Here is a 24,415-nt window from a genome sequence, read left to right on the forward strand (position 1 = left end):
TATTCGAAAATTATAAAGATCCGTTAATGAAGAATAGTTTATGCTGATACATAATTTTACCATTTACCAGTACTTACTTAATTCCCTCAAAAATTCTGCCACTCAACGACCAATGGTTGTCGCCCTCTGTGTTCATAGATCGCGGTGCTAACAGGTCATGTGTAGGCGCATATTTATTGGTACCCAGCCTCCAGGCTACGCATTCGTCGCGGCGCGGGCGGGCCGCGCATCCCCCTACCATCACATAGACAAACTAGGTATGTTACAGTTGTTTTACATATTATTTTGTGTATTTTTCGTTCATCGTGCTCTAATGGTGCAAAAAAATCAATGAAAAATTGATGTTTTTATGCAGATAAGTAAAAATCTGGAATATTATTACAGGTCGTATCAATAGGTGTTTAATTTTTTCAAGTTAATTTGTTTGGGTCTGCTATTAATAACAAATCCAGGTAAAAGTACCTACGAGTTTGTGTTTATTATCATTAAAAAGTTTTAATAATATTATCATTCGTTAGCACTTTTAAGAATAATCCTGAGTGTTGTAGAAAAGTTCTTCTAAAATTCGTCTTCTGGGATAGGTCTAAATTGTGTTGCCGTAGACAGTAAGCTTACAGGGCTGAGTCTAAACTTATTATTTTGCTAGTGCTTACATGGGGAGGTATTGTCGTTTGGCGTTCCATTCTCTGACTTTTTTTTAATGTAGGTAAATTGTAGATTTCGGTGTCCATTCTCCTGGACACCGAAATTTAAATAGAGGTGTTTACCTAAAATATTATTCTTACTTAAAAGTAATAAAAACTGACCTACGCATACACATATTACAAAAGTGCGGTGTTTGAAAGCAGAATAAGGGTGCTTTTCCACAAGATGTGTGCAATGCTACGTTGCTGTGGATGTGTTTGGCTTCCACCAATCATATTCATTGGTACACATAGCTTAGCACTGGTAAAACGGGCTCAGCTAAGCTGTTTCTTATATGGAAAGATGCTATGCTGCTATGATGCTTCCGTACTATCGATACATCGCATACTCAAGCTGCGCATCTTCCTTGCTTGCACCGGTACATAGCTTGGTATCAGTGGAAACGATCAAATAGTTTTACAGCTTAGCTATTTCGTAGCATCATTTTATCACATTGTATTTTTTAAAAAATAATGGAGTCATCATCAATCACATTATAGTTTCCTCCCATGTCGTTCGTGTTTTTACAAACAAACATCTTTTGGGAATTGAAAACCGGTGCGTGCAGTCAGCCGGACCTACCCACTGCACCAACGAACAGTCTAATAACACTTCGTAATAACTTTTTGGAAGGAAATTTCCTCTAATCGCCGTGTTTTCATATTGCGTTGAAAGGTTTATCCGACTTTAATTTACCTTATATTGTACTACTATGTGGAATTAGGTCCATATTCGTCTGCAACTCGTAATTGGTAGTGAAACTGGTGTAATGAAGTTACTGACTTCAATATTACATTTTTTATTTGCAAGAAAACAGTAGATTTATGTAGAAGAAAGCATCGTGTAAGAAGCTGAAAGAATGATCATATATTTAAAACTGATAGTACAGGTACAGTTTTAACAATTCTTCTAGTTTGCTTTATTTTTTTGCTTTGTTTGTTTGCCTTATACTTACCAGTAGGTAATGTTGGTAGTTTTGTAAGAACAATACTTTTGCATACTTAATCCCAACCAATAAGAGTCTCGGCATATACAGTGGTTTATTCATTTTTTAAGTATCGACCGAAATTACTAACTAATCTCAATCCGAAATCTGTGCATTAAGATCATTTTCTGACATTAATTGTATCGAATTTCTGTCAAAGTAAGAGATCGATGCAAAGATTTTTGTTTAATTAAGATCGCTAAAAGGTTCTGAGTACCATTTACCTAGTAGTTGTCTACGGAGCTTAGAATTGTTTCGAGTTTAGCACAAACCTCACTCCGCTAGTGAAAAGCAGCTGTTTTAATACTTTTCTCTTCAGCCTTCATGAACTTCATGATTTTTTTATTTTAAGGACTTCAAAGGGTATTAGATAGCACTATGCTATTCCAAATTACTAACCTAGTTATCTAATGTCTTTTTACCTTAAAACCTATAATGTACATACTCATTTAATGTTCTATCTACCTACATCACTATATCTTCTACGTGCGTAAATAACTTAAATCTAAAATGGCTACGAACTAATAAAACAACGCTTTAACAATTATACAACGCACACAGATTCGTTAAAACAATTAAACAGCCGAAATCTGAATAAACGAAAGCCAAAATTGTTTCCATTGAAATCATGGACTTTGTGTTTAATAAACAAATTGGTTCAAACACTCGGTCGCTCGCTAAAATTAATTACTGGCTCGCCAATTGGTGCTTGTCATCTCCATATAGACGAATGTGTTTGTTAGAAAGGTTACTGGAGCGGCCGTTAGTTGCTCATGACATCTTTAGATGATTGGGGAATAGGCGAGGAGTCGAGGAGTCGACGCCCTGGTTCCATAGCCTTGGACTATCTGCTCTATCGGGAGCATTGATTTATATTGCCGTTCATGAAGATGTATGTTCGGAATATTTAATGTATTGTCATTACTACATTTTGGAGATGCGAGTCTTTGATTGTTAGGAATTCGTGCTGATAGCATTTAATAGAGATTTTATTGTGCCCGATCTGTTTGTTGCGTAGCTTGTGCGTGCTAGTTTTAACTTCAAGAGTTAGTTAAGTTGTAAGTGTGTATTATTCAGCTGTAGGTTTTGTATATTGGGGAAACTTCTTTTTAATTTTCATTTTGTATTACTTTACAAATGTATAAGATTTTGGAATTCATTATTAATATTTACTATCGTACTTTGTTAGCAAACATCTATTAACATAACTTGAAAGTACTGCGGTACTTTATAATAAGCAGTTGACAATAGTCTTGTTAAATAAAGATGATAATTGTATCTACTGTTTACCTGTACGACGTGCGGCTCATCTGGTTTTTTTTTTAAATCTCTCCAATAAGGTCAGCAAGTACCACAGACTTCATTAAGGGAACCCACTGCTAAGTCAGCGACCTCTTACCCCTTTTAATACAAAACCTTTTGCTAATTCTCTCAACATGTCTACCTTGTTGATTGAATTTCATGGCGGATGCTAATTTAAGAGTCTCAGGTAGGACACACAGACGGACAAAGGATATATTATAAAGATTTTAGATTAAAAAAATTATCAGTTATAGTTATGGATTTATTATTAATGACAACTAATTAATTATTATTTTTCTTCTTCGCTAATAATATCTTCTGGTTTATTTCGTTGCGGGATCCAAGTCAGTCATTCATTTCTTTGTATTTACTGTAGATCTTGGCTTACAGGGGTTGCAGCGGTATGGGAGGTTGTAGCAAGCCAAAAAAAATAATAATTATATTAATTTCTTAATTAAATTAACGTGTCTTTAATGTCGTATTGTTTGTGTAGTTAGCCATGCGGTGGATGAAGGCAGCTTGCTGGGCACTGCTGGTACTCCCAGCAGCTTGCAAGGAGTTGTCCGAGGTTCCGATCCGTGAGGAGATCATACAAGAACTGCCGCAGGCACAGGATCCCGATCTCATCAACTATGACGACTACAACCCTAATTTTGAAGATGATGAAAATGGTATGTCTTACTATTACTTATTAAAAGGTGCTCCCACACAGCAGTTATATAACGTTATACAACAATGTGTAACAATATAACATTTGCAATAGCGTGTAACATACTCTACAATTACTGTTATAATTTGTTTAAACACAAATGTTAAATCAGTCTCTAACGTTATACAACTGCTGTGTGGGGAGCACCTAAAGAACTCTAGTACGGCTTAGTACGAGTTTGTTTTACGTTTAACGAGATCGAAAGGGAGCGTGTTCGGCGCTCTGATTGGTTGGCTCCATGGATGGTTGGTTCATATCTTCGCGCTCTCGTTTCGTTTTCGTTCAACGTAAAGCAAATTCTTACTAAGAGAAATGCAAACTTTTTTAATTTACGTATTTTTATACATCGGGAGTAATAAATCTTTATTTTTAAAATGCTATTTTTTTAGAGATGACAAATGCGATTGTGTAATGAGCTCTTGTGCTATTTATGATTAATAAATACTAACGCAAGAGTAAAAATTATCTACCTATTTTGGTCTTAAGCAGTTAAAGTAATATTACGTAATCTTAAAATATTTTTAACAATTCACAAGAGTACGTGGAAGTAACTTGATTGTCTTGTTTCAGCTGTCATAGGCGACAGATTCCGTGAACCATCAAGCAGTAAGTTCATTACTTGATTACGAACTTTACGAACTTTGTTCTCTGCCAGCAGAGTTCGTAGTTCGGAAAGTTCTTATTGCGTTTGGAGTTCTTTGTGTTGACATTGTGTTTTGTTACAGCCACACCACCCTACCGAAGACCTACCCCGGCAAAAACGGTTAGACGTAAGTAGAAATTACATCAATGTCTTTTAATATTAAGTAGTCATGAAGTAAGTAAGTTTGTTTATTGGTAGGTGGGTGTTTCTTCCTAAAGCATATAATGTTTTTACTTAAAAATACATTTATCATCAACCGAATTTTTAATGGTGTCGAAAGAGGCGACTAAGAGTGCTTTTCCAACAGAGATGTGCTATGCTACGTTGCTGTGCATGCGTTTGGCATCCACCAAGCATACTTATTAGTACAGATAGCTTAGTACTGGTGGAAGCGGAATCAGCTAAGCTATGTTTTTTCTATGGTTAGATGCGTGATATGGATGGCTTTACTCCTATAGATGCATTGTATCCTCGAGCTGCGCATCTTCCTCGCACAGCTATATAGCTTAGGATCAGTGGAAACGGTCACATAATTCCACAGCTTAGCTAATACATCTTCCGGGCAGTAGCGCGCTTTGATAAACCTGATTTTTTTAACTCTTACGCACTTGACAAGCGTGGATAGTAGGGTTAACCTCTCTTTTATAGAGGAGGCACGTAGTCCATCAGTCATTATCTTACAGGCTGTTATTGATGATGATCTTTCCTACTAATTATGTGTTTGTTTGCACTTGTAGCGACTCCCAAATGTGTGGACATTGGTCGAACGTGGAATGAGGGAGAGAACTGGAAGCGGGACAACTGCACCCTCTGCCAGTGCCACGCTGGACGTGTCAACTGCTCCACCATACCTTCCTGTCTTACTGCTGGTGAGTGCTGAATAGAAATGAAATGTAATAACAATTAAGCTCAATAGCTCTGGTAACTTCGTGAGACATACTAAATTATTTGAAATAATACAACTTATTCCTGTTGAAACTACTCGAGAAAAGCTCGACTAGTTTCAAGTCACACCAAGATTTATGAGCTGTAATAATGAATTAGCTAGCCTAGCTAAAACGAGATGAGTAAGCCTCAAGATTTCTTTTTCATCTTTGACACAAGAATAACTTCTTATCCATTTAATTTATCATCAGCTCCATCAAGGCCAGTACTAATCGGTGCGGCGGCTCAGCCAACGACGCCGGTGCGAGGACATGTCGGCTTGCAAGGAGACGATGGACCTCCCGGCCCGCCCGGACAGCCCGGCGTCAACGGAGTCCCTGGGGCCCCTGGCTTACCTGGACCCGTTGGACAAATGCCTGATGTAAGAGTATAACTTGTAATTCTCATGTCCGAATACTCAAACGCTACTCAATTTTAAGACGCTCTCAAAACTAGTTCCATCCTTATCAATCTATACTAATATACTATACTAATATTATAAAGCTGAAGAGTTTGTTTGTTTAAATGCGCTAATCTTTGGTACCACTGGTTCGATTTGAATAATTTTTTTTGTGTTGAATAGTGCATTTATCGAGGAAGGCTATAGGCTATAAAACATCACGCTATAACTGAGAGGAGCCAAGCAGAGCGGGTGAAACCGCGCGGAAGTAGCTAGTTCTTCATAAAATGACAGAGATAGCACGATATTTAAGTGCAACTTAAATTCGGGCGTTAGCTTCTTAGATAAGCATTACAAAATTTGTGTACAATTTTTAATGTTGGGTGATACATTGCCCAATAGCTAAGAGTTAAAATTGAGTGTATTGGTTTCTGTTCAGGTAAATGCATACTTGGCTCAACTGGCAGCTTCAGCTGGCGGTGACAAAGGACCTCCATTCGACCCATACCAGTACATGCAAGCTTCCGTCGGCACCCCGGGCGTCAGAGGCATACCCGGTAAAACATGGCCCCTAAGGCACAAATCTATAGTTTAACTTCTGATAAATAGATTGGATTTAATGGAGATTTCATTTCTGTCAATAGGACCACAAGGCCCTCCCGGTCCACAAGGTTTCCAAGGTCCAAGAGGAGAGCCTGGAGAGCCAGGTCTTCCTGGACAACAAGGACCACCTGGCGAAAGAGGACCCCAAGGATTACCTGGAAAAGATGTAAATATTAACTAATTTTGGCACTATTCCTTGAAATTGTTCGAAATTTTACATTCCTCTAATTTATTTTATTCAATTTGCTCAGGGTTCACCTGGAGATGACGGAGAACCTGGACCTGCTGGTGCAATAGGCCAAACTGGACCTCGTGGTCTTCCAGGAGTGCCTGGAATTCAAGGTCTAAAAGGACATCGAGGTTTTGACGGCAAAGATGGCGCTAAGGGAGAACAAGGATTACCAGGAGAAAAAGGACCTACTGGCATGCCCGGTCCTATGGGCCCCGCTGGACCTGCGGTAATTATAATTGATTGATTTCATAGTTAAAGAAAACATTAAAAAAAATTGTTTATAGGACTACATTGCAATGTGTTGTGTTCAGGGCCCAGTTGGTGCAAGAGGTGAAAGAGGTCGCGAAGGTCCTCCCGGTCCTCCAGGTGTACGAGGCGTTGATGGTGCTCCGGGACCACAAGGATTAATGGTACAAATACTTTAACATACACATAAACTTTTAAATCATAAACATAGCTTAGCAAAAGTGCTAAATATTGTTTTTGTCTCATAGGGCAACGTTGGCAAACCGGGTTCACCAGGATTCCCAGGTGCTCCAGGTTTAAAAGGTGAACAGGGTGTTTCTGGACCAAAAGGTAGCCAAGGAATGCAAGGACCTCGAGGCGAAGCAGGTCGTCCTGGCCAACCGGGTGAAGTGGGAACACCGGGTATACCTGGTCGTGATGGTATTCCGGGAGAGAAAGGTGTACAGGGCCAACCAGGGGCTTCAGGCCCACAAGGTTTCCCAGGACCCAGAGGATTGCCTGGAGTAGCGGGAGATGCAGGATTACCTGGATCAAAAGGAATGCCGGTAAGATCTTTTTGTTTCTAATAATAATAATGTACTTATTTACATTTGTTCTGTTTTATATTACTGTAATTTAATTACTTACCAGCAAAAATGAAATTTAATCAAGGAAACGTCAATAATGAGAAATTGTGATACTTTGAATACGATACAATTGTGTTACCATTATTTTTCTTATAGGGTCAACCTGGTGAACGTGGCCAAAAAGGAGACAGTGGAATCAGAGGAGAACCTGGCGCTCCTGGACCACGCGGTCTACCTGGAAATATGGGTCCAGAGGGAAAACGAGGAAAGAGAGGTCTTAGAGGACCCGCTGGCAATGTAGGGCCTCAAGGTGAAAGAGGATTACAAGGTGTGAGAGGTCTACCTGGTGCAGATGGACCTATGGGTGCTAAAGGCCAATCTGGTGAAAGAGGTGGTGTTGGATTACCTGGATCTAAAGGAAGTACTGGTGACCCTGGTAGACCGGGACCGCAAGGACTGCAGGGACCAAGGGGAACTATCGGAAGACCTGGGATGCCCGGAAAAACTGGTCCTCAAGGTGAAAGAGGTATACCAGGAGCTGATGGCAGACCTGGAGAACAAGGATCTCAGGGTATTCAAGGTCCACCTGGATTAATGGGAGGGCCTGGTGAACGAGGGTTGCAAGTAAGTACCACTTACTATTAAAATCAAATTAATGTAAATAATTTTTATATTATCAATGACTAAATTAAAACTTTTTCCATGTAATAGGGTGAACCTGGTAAAGACGGTGAGCCTGGACAAGCTGGACCACAAGGACCGAAAGGTGACGCGGGTCGCGATGGTGGCCCTGGTATTCAAGGACCTCAGGGTGTCGCTGGACCTCCAGGAGAAAGAGGCCCCTCTGGACCTGCCGGACCTACTGGATTCCCTGTAAGGCTATTGTTTATATAGTAGCTTTCATTTTAAATGTTTAGAAAATATACTTATTTGATGCGTATGATAGGCACACTAATCAGCTTTCTACTGTATGCTACCTATGCGTTGCATATTAATAGTGAATATCTTTGATATTTTATTTTATTTTATTTTTCAAATAAAGAATAATTTAAGAAATGGTTAAATGAAAGATATAAATTATTTAGACAATTCAGCATCTAAAACCGTACCGAAAACATAAAACAATCAAGTACAGTAGCTACTGCTGACCAAAGGCCTCTTCTCTCATGGAAAACAAGTAACTGTAATTTATTATTTAGGGTATGCCGGGAGCAGCTGGTCTACCTGGTTCACCGGGTAAGGAAGGAGAGCCAGGCATGGCTGGCCCTGCCGGCCCACCAGGACCATCAGGTCCTCGTGGAGAGAGAGGTTTCACTGGCGATCGAGGACAACCCGGCCAGCCTGGAAGCCCAGGAGAAAAGGGAGAAGCTGGTGCTCAGGGTCCTGATGGACCTCCGGTAAGTGTCAATACTTTTATGCAACTAAAAGATCCAAAATGAACAAAAAATGCATTATCGTAAGAGAATCTTGTATTAATCTGCTATTATTTTATTTAGGGTCCCGAAGGTCTGAGAGGTAGCAAGGGTCACCCAGGTTCTCCTGGTGCAATGGGTTTGCCTGGACAACGTGGTTTAACTGGGGCTCCCGGCGAAAAAGGAGAAAGAGGCGCTGCTGGACCACCTGGCAATGATGGACAACCAGGTAAATTAATGTTCCAGATATAGTTACTACTTTAGATAGTTTCCAAACTTATTATTATAATAATAAAAAATTGTTTATCAGGACGACAAGGAGAGCAGGGTCCTCAAGGTCCTATGGGTCCCGTTGGACCTGCTGGAGAACCTGCCGAGAGAGGAGAACCGGGAGCTCCTGGTATCCCTGGAGAATTAGGAGCCCCTGGTTCACCTGGAGAAAGAGGCCAGCCTGGACCACAGGGTGCCCCTGGTTTGTCGGGTCCACCTGGCCTTACTGGAATGCCTGGTCTGAAAGGCGAAAGAGGTTACGCTGGAGCTAAGGGTCAACAGGGATCGCCTGGAAGCCCAGGTAATTAAGACTTTTTTCTGACTGATAACTGAGATTTAAGAAAATGAAGCTAATTTTACATTTATTTTTGGAACCAAAGATTAAAACCTTACCATTATTATTAGGTGTACCTGGTGAGTCTGGACCACGTGGTCTACCAGGTCTAGCTGGGGCCAAAGGTGCTCGTGGAGACCATGGACCGAAAGGAGAAACAGGACATGTCGGTTTGCCTGGAAGGCCAGGAGATTTGGGACCACCGGTAAATTTATTCGTTTTTAATTTCTATTGATTGATCTCTCAAAATAATTGTAAATAAGTAACATATTATATCTTTGTTTTTAGGGTCCTCAAGGAAGTACAGGCCCCGCAGGTGCCCCCGGTATACCTGGTGCTAAAGGAGCTACTGGTGACACTGGTCGCCCAGGACCTCCCGGCCCTGTAGGTTTGGCTGGACCTCAGGGACCTGAAGGACCTAAGGGTGAAAGAGGCAGCGAAGGTGAACAAGGTTTGCAAGGTCCAAGTGGTCCACCAGGAGCAGCTGGTGAGAGAGGACCTATTGGTTTACCTGGTGTCATTGGACCCGCTGGACCGCAAGGACTGCGAGGTGCTCAGGTATGTTTTATCTTATAATTATTTTAATTGAAATATAATTTCAGACAAAATAAAAACAATTTAAAATTCAAAACATTGATACTTCTAGGGTGAAAGTGGTGCCCCAGGCAAACCCGGTGCTGATGGTGCTCCTGGTACACCAGGAACTCCAGGATTACAAGGCCCTCCAGGCCCGATGGGCGAACCAGGTCCCGAAGGCCGTCCAGGCAAACAAGGACAACCGGGTATATCTGGACGACCAGGTGACAAAGGACCAACAGGACCTCCCGGCGCGGCAGGACCAGCTGGCCCACCAGGATTACAAGTAACTATTACTATCATACATTTGTTGACAACATTATATTCTACACTAGTGATTTCAAATAATTTATTATTTTTTTTTATTTTTAGGGACCACCAGGGCCTTCAGGACCTTCTGGACCAACCGGTGAACGTGGACCTAGAGGTGAAAGTGGACCTCCTGGAGTCGACGGACCTCAGGGACCTCCTGGCAAAGTTGGACCTGCCGGTCTTGATGGCACCAAAGGAGAACGAGGAGAACCTGGTATTGATGGAGCCAAGGGACACGCTGGCTTACCAGGTCTACCTGGAATGATTGGCGCTCCTGGAAGAACTGGAGAACGAGGTCTACCTGGACCAATGGGACCTCCTGGCAAAGATGGAGAAGTTGGACCACGAGGTATATACCATTAATTTATATATTTTGAGGGTATTCATAATGTCTAGTACTTTCATTTAAATTATACACATTTTGAAAGGTACCCCTGGTCGTGATGGAAGCCCTGGTCTGCAAGGACCACAAGGTCTGCCTGGTGGTCGTGGACCTCAGGGAGAAGCTGGCAGGCATGGAGCACCTGGACCTGCTGGACCACCCGGACCTCCTGGCCCACCTGGAGAGGGACTGGCATATGATGCTGCTGCTATAGCTGCTATGTTACAACAAGGTTAGTAGCAGACAAACAATCACACACATCATAATACTTATAATGGAGTTCCTTAAAAAACTTATTAACGTATTATTTTTCCTCAGGTTCAGTGAAAGGTCCCGACCCATTAGGTGATGACCCCAACTCTCTACCTCCTCGCTTCTTCAAGGACGACATGACACCGGCTGAACGTAAAGAGGTTGTGATGAAAGCCTATGAAAGACTGAAGGTGTCTCTCGACAAATTCCTTAAACCTGACGGCTCGAAGGAGGCACCAGCTAAGACCTGCGGAGATATTAAATACCATCACCCTGAGTTTGAAAGCGGTGAGTGAAATATACCAAAGTTGATATCTGATGTTTTTTAGTAGCGTCCCTTTTTAAGACAGTATACCGTCAATTGGCAACTTTACCGCACTTTTTTAGTTCCCATCTATTCCAACAGTATTCAACTTATTTGAGATATTATTGATTTAATCTGTAAATGTAAATGTCGTGTGCCTCTTTCTATTCAACTATTGAATTAAACTGTATCTCGTATAGATACACGATTAGGGTTTTACGATTGTTTTACATGCATTATTGTACAGGTTCAGTACATACGTAACGTCTAAAACAGCAAAAAATAACACCCCATTCGTTTCTCAGGCCAATATTGGATAGACCCTAACGGAGGTGACATAAACGATGCCATCGTGGTCCACTGCGAGATGGAGACCGGCAGCAGCTGCGTCTTCCCGAAACCGATGCAGTCCCAGGACATCACGTACGACGGCAAGGAACACGAGCCATGGCTGAGTGAGATGGATGATGGATTCACGGTGAGCTCTTTTACTTTTACTCACACAATTATTAATTTTTGTATTCATTTGGCTCATAGCTCATAGGTGATTGTTGTATTTACTTTACTTACATTGTTTTTATTTTTCTTTTATAATTTGTTTCTGTATATTACTAACACTAGTCTATAAGAAAATTGTTACTAACTAAATGGACACCATGGTCTGAATTAAATAAATGATTATGATTATGATTATTATAGCCCATATACCAAGACAGTCATTCATGTTCCTGGGACGAGCCGGACTTCAATGATCCAGTGTTTTCATGGTTTTATCTACTGTGGATCCTGGCTTACAGGTGTTGCAGCAGTATGGGAGGTTGTGGCGAGCTTGTCCCAAAAAGAAACCCATATACCATCCTCAATGCCGATCCTACTTCCTACACATTAATCTTACTTACCTATATGTAAATCGACCATATACAAAAACATTTCTGACTTATACATTTAGATTACTATGGCTTTTTAAAGAGAATCTGTTTACTCATGCGATACAAGTATTTTAGTTTATAATAATTCCAACATTATACATTAAAACAAAGCGTTAACCCACTCACTATCTGGTCTAGATTAACTACAAGGCCGACCACACGCAGCTGACGTACCTCCAGCTGATGTCCTCGAAGGCTGTCCAGAACGTGACGTTCCACTGCCGCAACACCATCGGCTACTACGACCCCACGGCCAACAACTACCGCCGCGGCATCAAACTGCTGGCTTACAACGATGCTGAGATCCTGCCCAAAGCCAACAACCGTTTGAGATACAAGGCCGTCTTGGATGAATGCCAGGTTTGTGGGATTTTAAGTTTTATTGCCAACTAATTATTATGTTATCAGCAAGTAACTGTTTGACGAGGAACTCGACTAGATTCAAGCCATGCCATTTTATTGCCAACTATATGAGGGCAGACGGTTACACTGCTGTTTGAATTTTATGCTGTTTTTACACCGTAGAAATATGACTACTTTAGTGCAAAGTAAAGTAAATGGAACACCTTGGACTGACACTAACAGTAAAGTTAGATTTCCAGACCTATCTTCTCTATAAAATCTTACCAATGCTTTTGCATATCACCAACTAATGATATCAATTTTATTTACAGCACAAGAGCTCAAACTGGGCGCGCACTATCGTTGAGTACCAAACGGACAAACCAGCTCGTCTGCCACTCCTGGATGTAGCTGTTCGTGACGTCGGCAGACCACAACAGATGTTCAGGGTCGAACTGGGATTAGCTTGCTTCAGCTAAACACAAAATATGGCAACATTCGATATAACAATATTTTATAACACTGGCAACGATTATACGGAATTTGAATTAAGAACCAGTAACTTGCGAATTTAAAAATCGAATTTTCGAATGACTTAATTATTATTTTTTTAAAGGCGAACGAAATAGTTACGTATTGGGTTATTGCATATAATTTTTCTATTGCATTTACTTATATTACGTTATATAATAATTCTAAAATATTATTATCATTATGCAATTAATATATTTTAAGTTCGTTACCAAAAAATACAATACTTACGTTTAAGATCTCAAAAACATCGACATTTTAAATATAACATAAGTAAACTTGAATATTCACTTTATACCGAAGTATAAAATGAATTATTTGCAATTTTAGTTAAGGACACTGCCATTATAAGCATTTATTAAATAGTTTTAATACTTACGTGAAGCCAAATATGTACCTATCCGCATAGACTAAGAAAATTAAACAATAGATTTTAAAAATAAGATAATTTACTTTATTCATAGTTTGTAATCATTCCTATGATGTGATTCATTAAATAATATGAGAATTTATGAGATAATTAAGTACTTAAGTATAAGTAAATAGATTAAGGTCGTCACAATATATTTAAGAATACATATTTAAGTTTATAAAGGTCCTCAACGGCTGTGTACGTGTACATAATGTAAATATCCTTATTATAAGCAAATGTCATGTGATTCCTATATTCGAGTATTTATTAGAATTAAGTATTTTTAAGTAGAACATAAGTTTAACTTAGTTATGTACGTAAAACAAAGTATACACATAGATTTTAAGTTCATAAGTTACAGTTACATGATTTTTGTATTGTCATCAAATAAAATTGTATTCATTTTAGTTGCTGTTTTTTTATTTTGAAATCTTTTAATTAGGTATTTAGGTCCTAATTTGCTTGTCATATCATTCAGGTTTTCCTTTTTATACTCACTAGATGGCACTAATGAGTTACGACATTCTATATTCGTCTTATAACCATAACCCTTAGTATGAATTTATACCCCTAGTATAAAAACGAGAACGAGTTCAACGCTCTGATTGGTTGGTTTATTGTAGCCGGCCAATCAGAGCGCCGAATTCGTTCTTGTTTCGATTCCTTTTTAAACGTAAAGCAAACTAAGGGCACATAACTGTCAATTATTGGACTTCGAAATAGTCTTTTGGACATAAATCTTCACTCTTTTAGCATCTCGGAAAATAAGACGACAGTCCCAACTTTTCCGATTTTCGACTTAATATACAATAACAAAAATAAATTTAAAAATTTGTTCCCAATCACAAAAAAATTACAGGTAACAAATTAACTCATACTTTAGCAAAAAAATCGTACAAACGCCATACCTAGTTAAATATAACAGACTTCTAAATATAACAATAACTGCACATCATTAGAACTTGATACGGGATTGTTCCGATATTCGAAACTCATAGACATTTTTTTTATGGAATAGGTGGCAAACGAGGATACGAGTCACCTGATGGTAAGCGATCAGCGCCGCCCTTGGACACCCGCAGCACCAGAGGAGTCACAGGTGCGTTTCCTTTTAAAAAGGAGTATTCTTTTTTCTTGAAGGTCGTATCGTACATAAAATATAAACATTAAATACCTATCCCGTCTCAAGTTCTAATGATAGTGTTAGTAACCATGTCAGTTTAAAAACTAACAACTGTCCATCTTCACACATCCAAAGCCTCCATGGCACCATCCATTCTTCAGTCCATCTTCAAGATTACGAAGAGTCACAAGTGTTCTTCCTGGTGCAAGTAACGAAGGGTGGGACAGTGCAGGTGCATTTAGTGCAGGTGTCCTCAACCGTCACCTCGTCTCCCACGATCAGGGTCGAGTTGCCGAACACGCAGGAGGCCGTCAGGTTCTTTATGTTGAGACCACGGACCACCTTGGTCTTTGGACTTTCTGAAAGGATATTTGGATATTGAGAATTTGACTGCACAGTTCACAGAACAGATAAAGAAGTTTATGATATACAGATAAAGACTTTGAGAATGGTGACTGGGCAACTGGCTGCCGTGCAACTTGTCGCGGATTCTCGTTCGGCTCTGGGTGTCATGTGTATGTGAAATTGTATGTTTGTAAACGCACCCACGATATAGGAGAAAATCCTAATGTGGAGCAACGTTTTATTAAAAAAAGAAAAGAACTTGTCGATGTATGACCATACGGCTTAGATTGGCGAAAACCGAATAGGAAGAAAGTTAACTTGCAAGCTTGATTACGTACAGTTAATGTGTGCGATTGATTACCTACAGACACGTACGGGGACAGATGAAACTCAATAAAAGCTTGTAGAAAGTGAATATAATAACAACAGTGTTGTAATAACACGATGTAAAACCGAATTGAGGACATAACATTGCATAGCTTCTCTCAGAAACAACACTGGTGACAAAATCAACAAACACAAGATTAAACGAACGCGGATGCAATTCCAACCAAGAAGCATATTTTAGTTCTATGTCGCGCCAACGACATCTTTGAGGCGCTACGATCGCGCAGTTTTGACTAAAGAATACCGATATTTTTTCCTCGGATGTTTCAACGATGATTTCTTTGTTGTTAGGATGTTTTGCGTTTGAGAATCGCCCTCCAGGTAATACTAAAAACGCTTTAAGGTCTCAGCACACATATGGGATCGGAAAGGGATCGTAACCGTAACGCCTTTCGCCTCGCTGTCAAACAGGCGTCGACCTACCGTATGCACGTAACGAAAGCGTATCAGCAGCGCCTGTACGTCAACTCGGCTACGGCTAGGCGACACCGACTAGACTAACACGATAGTTAGTCGGTAGTCGGTATGGAGAGACGTAAGCGCGGGGACGGAGAAACGTAAGCGTGGGGACGATGAGCCGTAAGCGCGGGAATTCAAGTTCGGAGCCTGTTCCGAGGCGAGGCGATTCCGTTATTATTCCGATTAGTGTGCGTTGCAGTAGGGAGTTTAATACAAACCATTCTGAACGGCTCGAGGCGATACGGTGACGATCCCTTTCCGATCCCATATGTGTGCTGAGACCTTTATACTACCTAATCTTGCAAGCACTATCTCATAAATGGACAACATAGGTATGGCTTAATAATAGAAAAAGTTTATCTACTGTACTGTACTCTTTCTCAATAGACACAAGGGTGATTATGCAATCACTTATGATAGCCACTTCAAGTGTTCAAATTGTCTAAATAATCTAGGAACCAACTAAGAACGTAGTTGTAATCGATTTATCCATATGCTCTCTAAGGTAATGAAACCCAATATAGCCATCTATTCACGGCTTCACAAGAAGAAAGGGTCATAAGAAAAGTAAAATGAAAACTTACGACACTCAAATCCGATAGGACATCCGCGCATGTTACCAGGGAACACTGGGGCGCAGTTCCGAAGTAGATCGGACTGGTAGTGGATCTCGATACCGCAGTTGATGTCCCGGCAGTTGGAGGAGTTGTCAGTTGCGTTGTAGTCCGCAGTGCACACACAAGTCTTGCGTGTGTCCTTGGGCTGGTACGTCTCACCCTCGCGGTATGTCTTGCCGTCGACTTCGCAGGTCTTCAGCTGAGCTATTGCGTCTTTACCTGGAATTAGAATGGTGAAATTAAGGGGAGTTTTCTTTGTTGGTCGAGACATTACAAATTGCAAGAAGAAATGTGTCTTGGGGGTGATTATTAGCCTGTTTTCGAATATTATTAGAGAATAAAGGTACATTAATCCTAACAGAAATATGTACACAGTATAAGTAACAGATATAAGTATATAGAAATAAGTAAAAGTCGTCATGTGGCCAACCACACATACACACACATATTATGGCCACATTTTATATGGCCAACCTCATTACGAATTACACATTGTTGGCAAAAATATTAGGAACTTATGTTCAAAGTCGAGGTCACAAATAACTTTGGCAAAATTCCACAAACTCACGGATTTCCTAAACCGTCTCCTTCAAACAAACGGAATCACATTCATCTTTATGTTTTTAAATATATAAATATTTATATTATACTTATTTAACGTACATTCATACGTTGACCTAAAGTCAAGGTGCCTGCTCCTTAGAAAAATGATAATGATTTTATTTGGATTCGAATTTTGCAATAACATACGCACCTTTCGAAGGTTTGATTTAGTTCTTGATGTATCTTTGTATAAGGTTTCCAAATGCTATGTAATTGTTTCGGAAATTGAAAAACTCAATAAACATCACATTACTCAGGTGATGATAAGCATCTATCTAACGATTTTGAAGGTCATCTTAACTTATTTAGTTTCCTTTTTGCATGTTTATTTACTTAATAAGGGGTTCGAACAAGGAATACACATGGAAAACACGAATAACAATCCCATACATTTTAAAACTACGACGTGCTTATCAATCAGCTGATTTTCCAGTACGTGTAGGTATATTAAAATGGATAATCTCACGTCTGTCATATTCTATTACTTAGCTCACTAATTACGTGTTATGACTTTTAAAAGCCCAGTAATACGTGGAAGTGAGTCCTATCATAATGACGGCATACAATGGGTCGTTGATGGTAATCCTGCTATTGCGCCGATCTTTAACATTGCGTATATGGGAGTCCCATTGTTCCTTCTACTGTTTACACCCATTAAATAGTGTGTCACCTAAGAATAGTCCTGATTATCGAGCCATAGATTTGTTCTGACAGAACCAGTGCATAGATTATGTTTATTGGCTCCTAATTATGTGTGATGAAGTCATATGTTCGGGAGTTACTGTTACCTATGTGTTGGTGTTACAAGTTTACAAGGTTGTGGAGGTTAACGATTTCGTTGATGTGTCATTTTGTTTGTTTGTTGTGCCTTAAATGTGAATGTAAGTATTGTCTGCAGTTAATGCATTCAGGTATCACATTTGAATATGTTCCCGGACTTGAGTTATCATAGGGCAGTGTAAAGCAGTCTTTTATTGCCCATTACGTTAGATTTTTACCTTATAATTTTATTACACGGTTGAAAGTATCTTAGAGATATGACCTAGTTGTATATGACTGTACGGTTGGTGCGGTGGCTGTGCAACCGGCGGCAGCGCAGCGCACTGATTTGATTCCCTTTTTCTGTGATCCATAAATTGTTTCGAGTCTGGGTGTCATGTGTATGTGAAATTATATGTTTGTAAACGTACCCACAACACAAGAGGAAATCCTAGTTAGGGCAACGTTTTTTTTTAATATTTTGGTAATTATTAGTGGTGTTGTTTTCATTTAGGTACTAGTAATAAAATTGCTCTTCTAATATCCACTACAACTTAAAAACCAATTGAACAACTTCTTTAAACACTTACCACAAACAGTGCCAGTACTGCAGCAGGAGTCTACTTCGTAAGTGTAGATGCATTGCTGCTGCATGTCATTGTCGAAGGTCTCCACGCAGTCCACGGCCGCGCAGCTGAACTGCGGCTCTCCGGAGAACACGCTGCAGCTACAGGCTTGCGAGCAAGGGTTGCTGATCAGGGGCTGAGGAATCGGAGATTTGTCAGCATACGCCACGCCTCTGGAATTGGTAATTTAGTACTTTAGATAGGAATCCTAGATATGCGAAAGAGAGACTGTTAAGTAGGTGCTTGAGAGATAATTAAGTAGATACGAGTAAGCATAGCTTGACTATCTGATTAATTCACACATAAAGTTCTCACAAAGTTGGTGGCTCTTTGACTTGTGTAACTTATATAGTCATTATTATCTCTTATGTTTCATACAAAACATGTGATGTAAAAAAACATAATGAAGACTACGTTTTTAACAGATATTTTTTTATTTAACTTTATGTACAAAATGAACATAGGTGGGCTTAATGTTAAATAGCATTCTCTACCAACCAACCACATGGTCGAGCAGAGAAGTAATACGGTAGGTTTATAATGATAAGCGATGGTGTGAAATGGACAGTACATAAATATAACCCAGTACATACAATATATGTATTCGATTTTATATTCAATTCAATTTTATTTTTAGGGATTTCAAAACAATTCTATCTCAATTAATTTGTGAGTATAATAATCTGGTCTGCACGATATTTTGACCACTCCAGCATTAATTTGAATAATACTCGTAATATCAGAATACCGAATACATTTCCATAGAAAATTACTGAAATAACTTTTTTGTTCAATGTTAAATCGCATTTTTCACGATTCAATGTTGCTAATAAAAAAGGTACTGTGGACAGATAACGTAGATTCTGTTTTAAAAGCATAACGATGTTATTTTGTGACGTAATGTGCCGCAGAACACGTATTGTGGAGGATTTTACAGTAATTTTAACTACGAGGTGATTCACAAGGGAAACAGTATATTTTATAATTAAGTAGGCAAGTAGGTATACATATATGTAGGTACATTATTAATTACACAGTTATGCTACGAAATATATCCGGAATGTATCTAATGTATGTATTTAATGGTATAATATAAAAAGATAATGAAAAATTCTAACATTCTTTGTTAATTAATAACTTAAATATGACCAGTTATGAAGGTAGCTACAGACACGTCTAAGGGATCTTTTCCACCAGAGATGTGCTATGTAGCTATGCTACGAAGATGCAGCACGCACATAGCTTAGCTGTGTCCGTTTCGACCAGTACTAAGCTATGTATGTGTACAAATGAATAGGACTCGTGGAAGCATAACGTATCCACAGCAACGTAGCATAGCATACCTTTGGTGGAAATGCACCCTAAAAGTATTAGGACATAGACAGATCAGTCCTTACTATTTCACATTATCTGACAAAATATATAAAGTTGTGAATCTACTGTTTAAGTCTTTGACTGCCAATAGTAAACTGTTGAAGGCAAAACCTCCGCTAACGTCGGTCACCGGTGACCACCACGGCGTTCAATGTGTTAATTGCAAAACTGATTGGAAAATTTGGAACTAATTGCCACAAAAATTAATCTACTTGTGGCCTTTTACGTGTGTAACTTGTCAAAAATGATTGATTACGTTCTTGTAACGGACACACAAATTATTTAAATCAGTTCTCTGATGTTTACATAATGTTTATTCATTATTTCTACATACATAGATAAGCCCTTTTTACTTACTGCTTTAGCAATAAAGCTTACTTAAAAAGATTGCATCTATCATTTACTGTATACGTCCGGACTTGCATAATAAAGTAGGCATAATTGTATACTTTTAAGTTCTAACAAGTTCTGTTGGGTACCATACCTCACGACTCCGATGAAGAAATTTTTTTGACGCTGTTAGTTGGTTTTTTAATTATGTTCTATCGATAACGCAAAAAATATGAACCAAAGTAATAAAAACATACGTTGAAAAACTACAAATTAACGAGTATGTTGTAATTATTTGGAAAAGGAACAGTCAAAAATTCAGAATATGTTATTGAGGAGATAAGAATAGTTTACTTCCAAAGGAAATGTTACAAAAATACATAATACATAGGATGACTAGTGTTTACCTTATAAAGCATTAAATGATTTCCTATATAATTTATATCAGCGTAGCTAAATTGTCACGAGAGCAAGAGCAAGGCCGCGGTATTTCCCGGCGACGCGCGACTCTGCGCGGGCGCAGCCGGCGACCATCGTGCGAGAGGTCGTCACCTTTTTGTTCATGTCCACTTCTGGGTGCTTCTCCGAACTGCTCGAGGTCAGTTTTTGAGTAAATCCTTATTTGCTCATTTATATTAAACAGTATTGTTGGTATTTTTTATCACTTAAGGCTTTTTGCAACGATGAGTCAGGTTGCCTCAAATGGCCTCAATACAAAATTGTCAGCAAGGACTTTCAGCTTTTTGTAAACCAAAAAAGTTGTGGCTTGAATAAGATTTTGAGCAGGATATGGCAGACGATGATGATATAAAAACTATCTCCTATTTTTTACTCATCTTTACACAAGTTCTGAAGTCAATGTTATTAATAGTTTTATAGTGCCAAAGACCAACATAAATGATTTTCCTCTTCCTTCTTTCCTCCTCTCTAGACTTCCTCTCCGGAGGAAGACCGCTCTTCGAGGAACTCCTACGTTTCGAGTACTACGCAGGAGTAGGAACGGGGTGGTTCCTACTCCTGCTTTTCTAGCCGGAGCCGCGGTGAGCTCGCTAGGTATTCCGCAGCTCCAGAAAATAAAGACCGTTTTCTGTCAAAAATATCATAACAACAAAAATTGCTGGTACTCACTTGTAATAACATTTGGTGGGATCAGGATGCAGGTCCGGGCAGGTGAAGGACTCAGGACAGAGCCCGCCGTCAGCCCGGGCCACCGGTGTGCATCCCAACTCTGTGTAGAAGCTGGCCATGTCACATTCACCAGCCATGTCCGGTGACACTACTCCCAGTGCTGGAAATCAAGATAGAAGTATTATATTAATTAACTAAATATTAACTAAAAATCTCGGTTTTTTTCACATAAATTAATGGAGAAATGCTCAACTACTTTCGAGCCACAGAGGGACTCTTCATCATCTTGAGCAGCGTGTGAAGATACAGCGTCTGCGAACGCTACTAGCTGTGAGTTTCAGTTAATTTAGTATGTCTCACGATATTTATTATAAAATAACTAACAATTTGGCTGAACACACATCATCATCTATTACGATCCTTACTTCCTTTATTTCATCTACATATATACTTCTCGTACCTATATACAAAATAAAACCACTTCATAAGCAACTCTCATCTCTTTTCGTAAGAAGTAAGATCTCTATAAAGTAAGACACAACATAATTGATTTAGTTCAGAGATTTTAGTCTAAAAGGTAGTCTTTCAAGATTGGCAGGAATGCTACGATTTAGATTGCGCATTGGCAATATTTGAACTATAGTCTATACTTATATTAAAATAGCAATTTAAATGCAATTGCCGTATAGATTGTACAGTCAGAATCAGTAGGCTTAATTGCGTTTCTTTACTATTACGAAATTATCTGTAGCACGAAATGTCAATTATTGTGTCTGATATTTGAAAATATGCTTGTTGGATATTATATTGGGTCTAGTAGAATGGTCACAAGGACTGGCTAGCAAGGGGTTTTGGTTTCGATTCATGACTCAGGTTTGCCTAAGCCATCGTAATCGCAACTAAGTTCGGGTCGGTACTTTTAGCTAATCTTGTTGCCACACATAACTATAACTTTATTTAATAACAACTATGACTAAATACCTACAAAGAAATAAAAATTAACATAAATAAAAAAAAAATCTCCTTTACTGAAACTCAAAACTTTACTGTTTTGAAACGAACCAAAGGGATTTTTATACTTTCCCTTCTCTTCAAGGGATTCACAACAGACTTGGGTAAAAGGGGGTGCTAAATGGCCTTTGTTATAAAAAATAAATAATATAATTTGAAGTTCTAAGGGTGTTTTTCCACCAGAGATGTGCTATGTAACTATGCTACGAAGATATAATAGCTAAGCTGTGAAATTATGTGACCGTTTCCACTGATACTAATCTATGTAGCTGTGCGAGGAAGATACGCAGCTCGAGTATGCAATGTATCGATAGTAGGGAAGCCATCAATAGCAGACATCCATAGCACCCTAATACTCAAACTTTTAGAAAAGGTTATCGTAAACTTGCGGTACTGGTATACGTACCTAATAAATATGGAGGTACATACCATAGCTACCTCGTAAACTTAATGCACAAGGAAGTAAACAATGGTAAAAGTAAAATAAAAACAAAACTTACTGAGCATCACAATACCAATGACGGCCTTCATGATCGATTAGATTTACAGACAAAATCAATTGCTTGGAAACTGCACTTTTTGTTTACAATGTTTTCCGCGACCAAATGTTTGGTAAACAAGAGACGTGCGGCTTCGCCAGTGGCCGGTGACGGAATGAACCGCAGCATGCAAATAGTCCCTGCGTACGCGCATATCGGTTGTCCTATTACTATGATTCACCGCATCTATTAATTCATGCGATTATGGATATCGTGTCGTGGATACTGGATCACCTTGTGATATGATCTGAGAGTAAAAATTGTAGTTTTTTTTGTGTTTGGTTTTATGCTTCTAGTAGATTAAGAATTTAATTCATTTATATTTGTTCGGTGTTGTCACTGAACACTTTATTTAGCAATATCAGCGTGACTTGCCGTCCTAATTGAATAGGTTTTATAACATATTCAGTGCACTTTCGATCAACGTTTGTTAAACAGTATTACTTTTGTTTCGTGAAGAAGCATACAGGGCAGAAGGGATTGAATGGAGACACGATATCTCGCCTATATCCCACTTCTTACAACGTCCAAGTTTTATACATTGTCTGCGATCACAAGTCCTACAAAACAGCTTCTAGTTGAATGCCAAAACCTTTCAAAAACTATAAAACCATACATACGGGTGTTTTCACTTTTTAACGTACGGCATTCGGTTTTTGTAACCTTGCTTCAAAAGATATTATTTGTGTCAATAGCGTTATCGGAAAAAACCAATGCCACTATTGTTGTATCGTGTGACATAATGACATTCCATCTATCGTGAAACGAGAAATCCATAGCTCGAAATAGTAATTCGTGTTCTACATATTTTTAGTGTAGGTAGAGGTGGCTTTATAAAAAGGGAGGAAATCATCCAATGACTTCTCCCGACCTGGGCGAGGCAAGAGGGAGGGTCAGACTTTTACTGACTAAAAACCACCCTGTTCCTACTCCTGCTTTTCGAGCCGGAGCCCCTTTAAACCCGCTAGGTAGTCCGCAGCACCGGATCAGACAGGTAGAGGTCACTAGCGTGCGTAATGAGTTCCAAACCATAATGGTGTACAAGTTTCAGAACATCAGGAAGTAATCTTTTATGAGGATAGGGTTCCTTAGCTTCCTCAGAAAAAATATCCAGGATTTGCCAAACGTTGAGTCTCCTGGTGCTCACAGAACTGATGAATTGATCGAGTGGAGACTGCGAATCGAAGACGAAGCGTGGGTAGACCTCCCACTAGGTGGACCGACGACATCGCCAGAGTCGCGGAGATCCAGTGGATGCAGGTAGGTAGTTGTCGTTCGGCGTGGAGGAATAAGGGGGAGGCGTTTGTCCAGTATTGGACGGCTTGCAGCCGTTGATGAAATACGTAAGTCTTTTAACACATTGAACGCCGTGGTGGTCACTGGTAACCGACGTTAGCGGAGGATTTGCCTTCAACAGTTTTCTATTGGCAGCTACGATCACTAATTGGCAGTCAAAGACTTATTGAAGTTACTTACTATGTACATTTACTTGGCTTTCAACTTCATTCAACTTCATTCATTTTGCTATTTTGCGTGGAATCGCTGATTTTTGCACTAACATATCTAGGTAGCTATCTAGCTCTATAGGTATAGATATACTATATCCTAGTTTATCAATGAAATTGACCTAATTATGGCAAGATAATGCCTCATTGTGCAGCCATGAAGCCATCAATTAATCGTACGATGATCATACAAGTACAATCACTGATATATTCTGTCTGTCTATTGTGATGATAGTGTTATCTACTTGTTCATATTATT

At 39.3% G+C, this 24,415-nt stretch overlaps 2 protein-coding genes across 2 annotated transcripts; one reads left to right on the forward strand and one right to left on the reverse strand.

The window, feature by feature from the left end:
• The first annotated feature begins 175 nt into the window (after positions 1-175).
• On the forward strand, positions 176-13,757 carry LOC118269908 (fibril-forming collagen alpha chain). The gene is made up of 25 exons (XM_035585282.2): positions 176-257; positions 3,465-3,642; positions 4,251-4,286; positions 4,406-4,450; positions 5,061-5,192; positions 5,460-5,629; positions 6,087-6,204; positions 6,292-6,416; positions 6,502-6,708; positions 6,794-6,892; positions 6,977-7,273; positions 7,451-7,918; positions 8,006-8,167; positions 8,494-8,691; positions 8,791-8,935; positions 9,017-9,277; positions 9,382-9,515; positions 9,599-9,868; positions 9,957-10,172; positions 10,259-10,547; positions 10,627-10,812; positions 10,899-11,120; positions 11,442-11,614; positions 12,204-12,425; positions 12,740-13,757. Exons 2-25 carry the CDS (start codon positions 3,471-3,473, stop codon positions 12,884-12,886), a joined length of 4,494 nt encoding a protein of 1,497 aa, XP_035441175.2. The 5' UTR covers positions 176-257; positions 3,465-3,470; the 3' UTR covers positions 12,887-13,757.
• LOC118269909 (uncharacterized) lies at positions 13,370-22,780 on the reverse strand. The gene is made up of 5 exons (XM_035585284.2): positions 22,613-22,780; positions 21,102-21,261; positions 18,234-18,442; positions 16,249-16,500; positions 13,370-14,832 (listed from the first exon to the last, which is right to left on the reverse strand). The coding sequence occupies exons 1-5, from the start codon at positions 22,641-22,643 to the stop codon at positions 14,648-14,650; spliced, it is 837 nt and encodes a 278-aa protein (XP_035441177.2). The 5' UTR covers positions 22,644-22,780; the 3' UTR covers positions 13,370-14,647.
• Positions 22,781-24,415: the final 1,635 nt, after the last annotated feature.

This window comes from Spodoptera frugiperda, chromosome 30, assembly GCF_023101765.2.
Source record: "Spodoptera frugiperda isolate SF20-4 chromosome 30, AGI-APGP_CSIRO_Sfru_2.0, whole genome shotgun sequence".
Lineage (NCBI taxonomy): Eukaryota > Metazoa > Arthropoda > Insecta > Lepidoptera > Noctuidae > Spodoptera > Spodoptera frugiperda.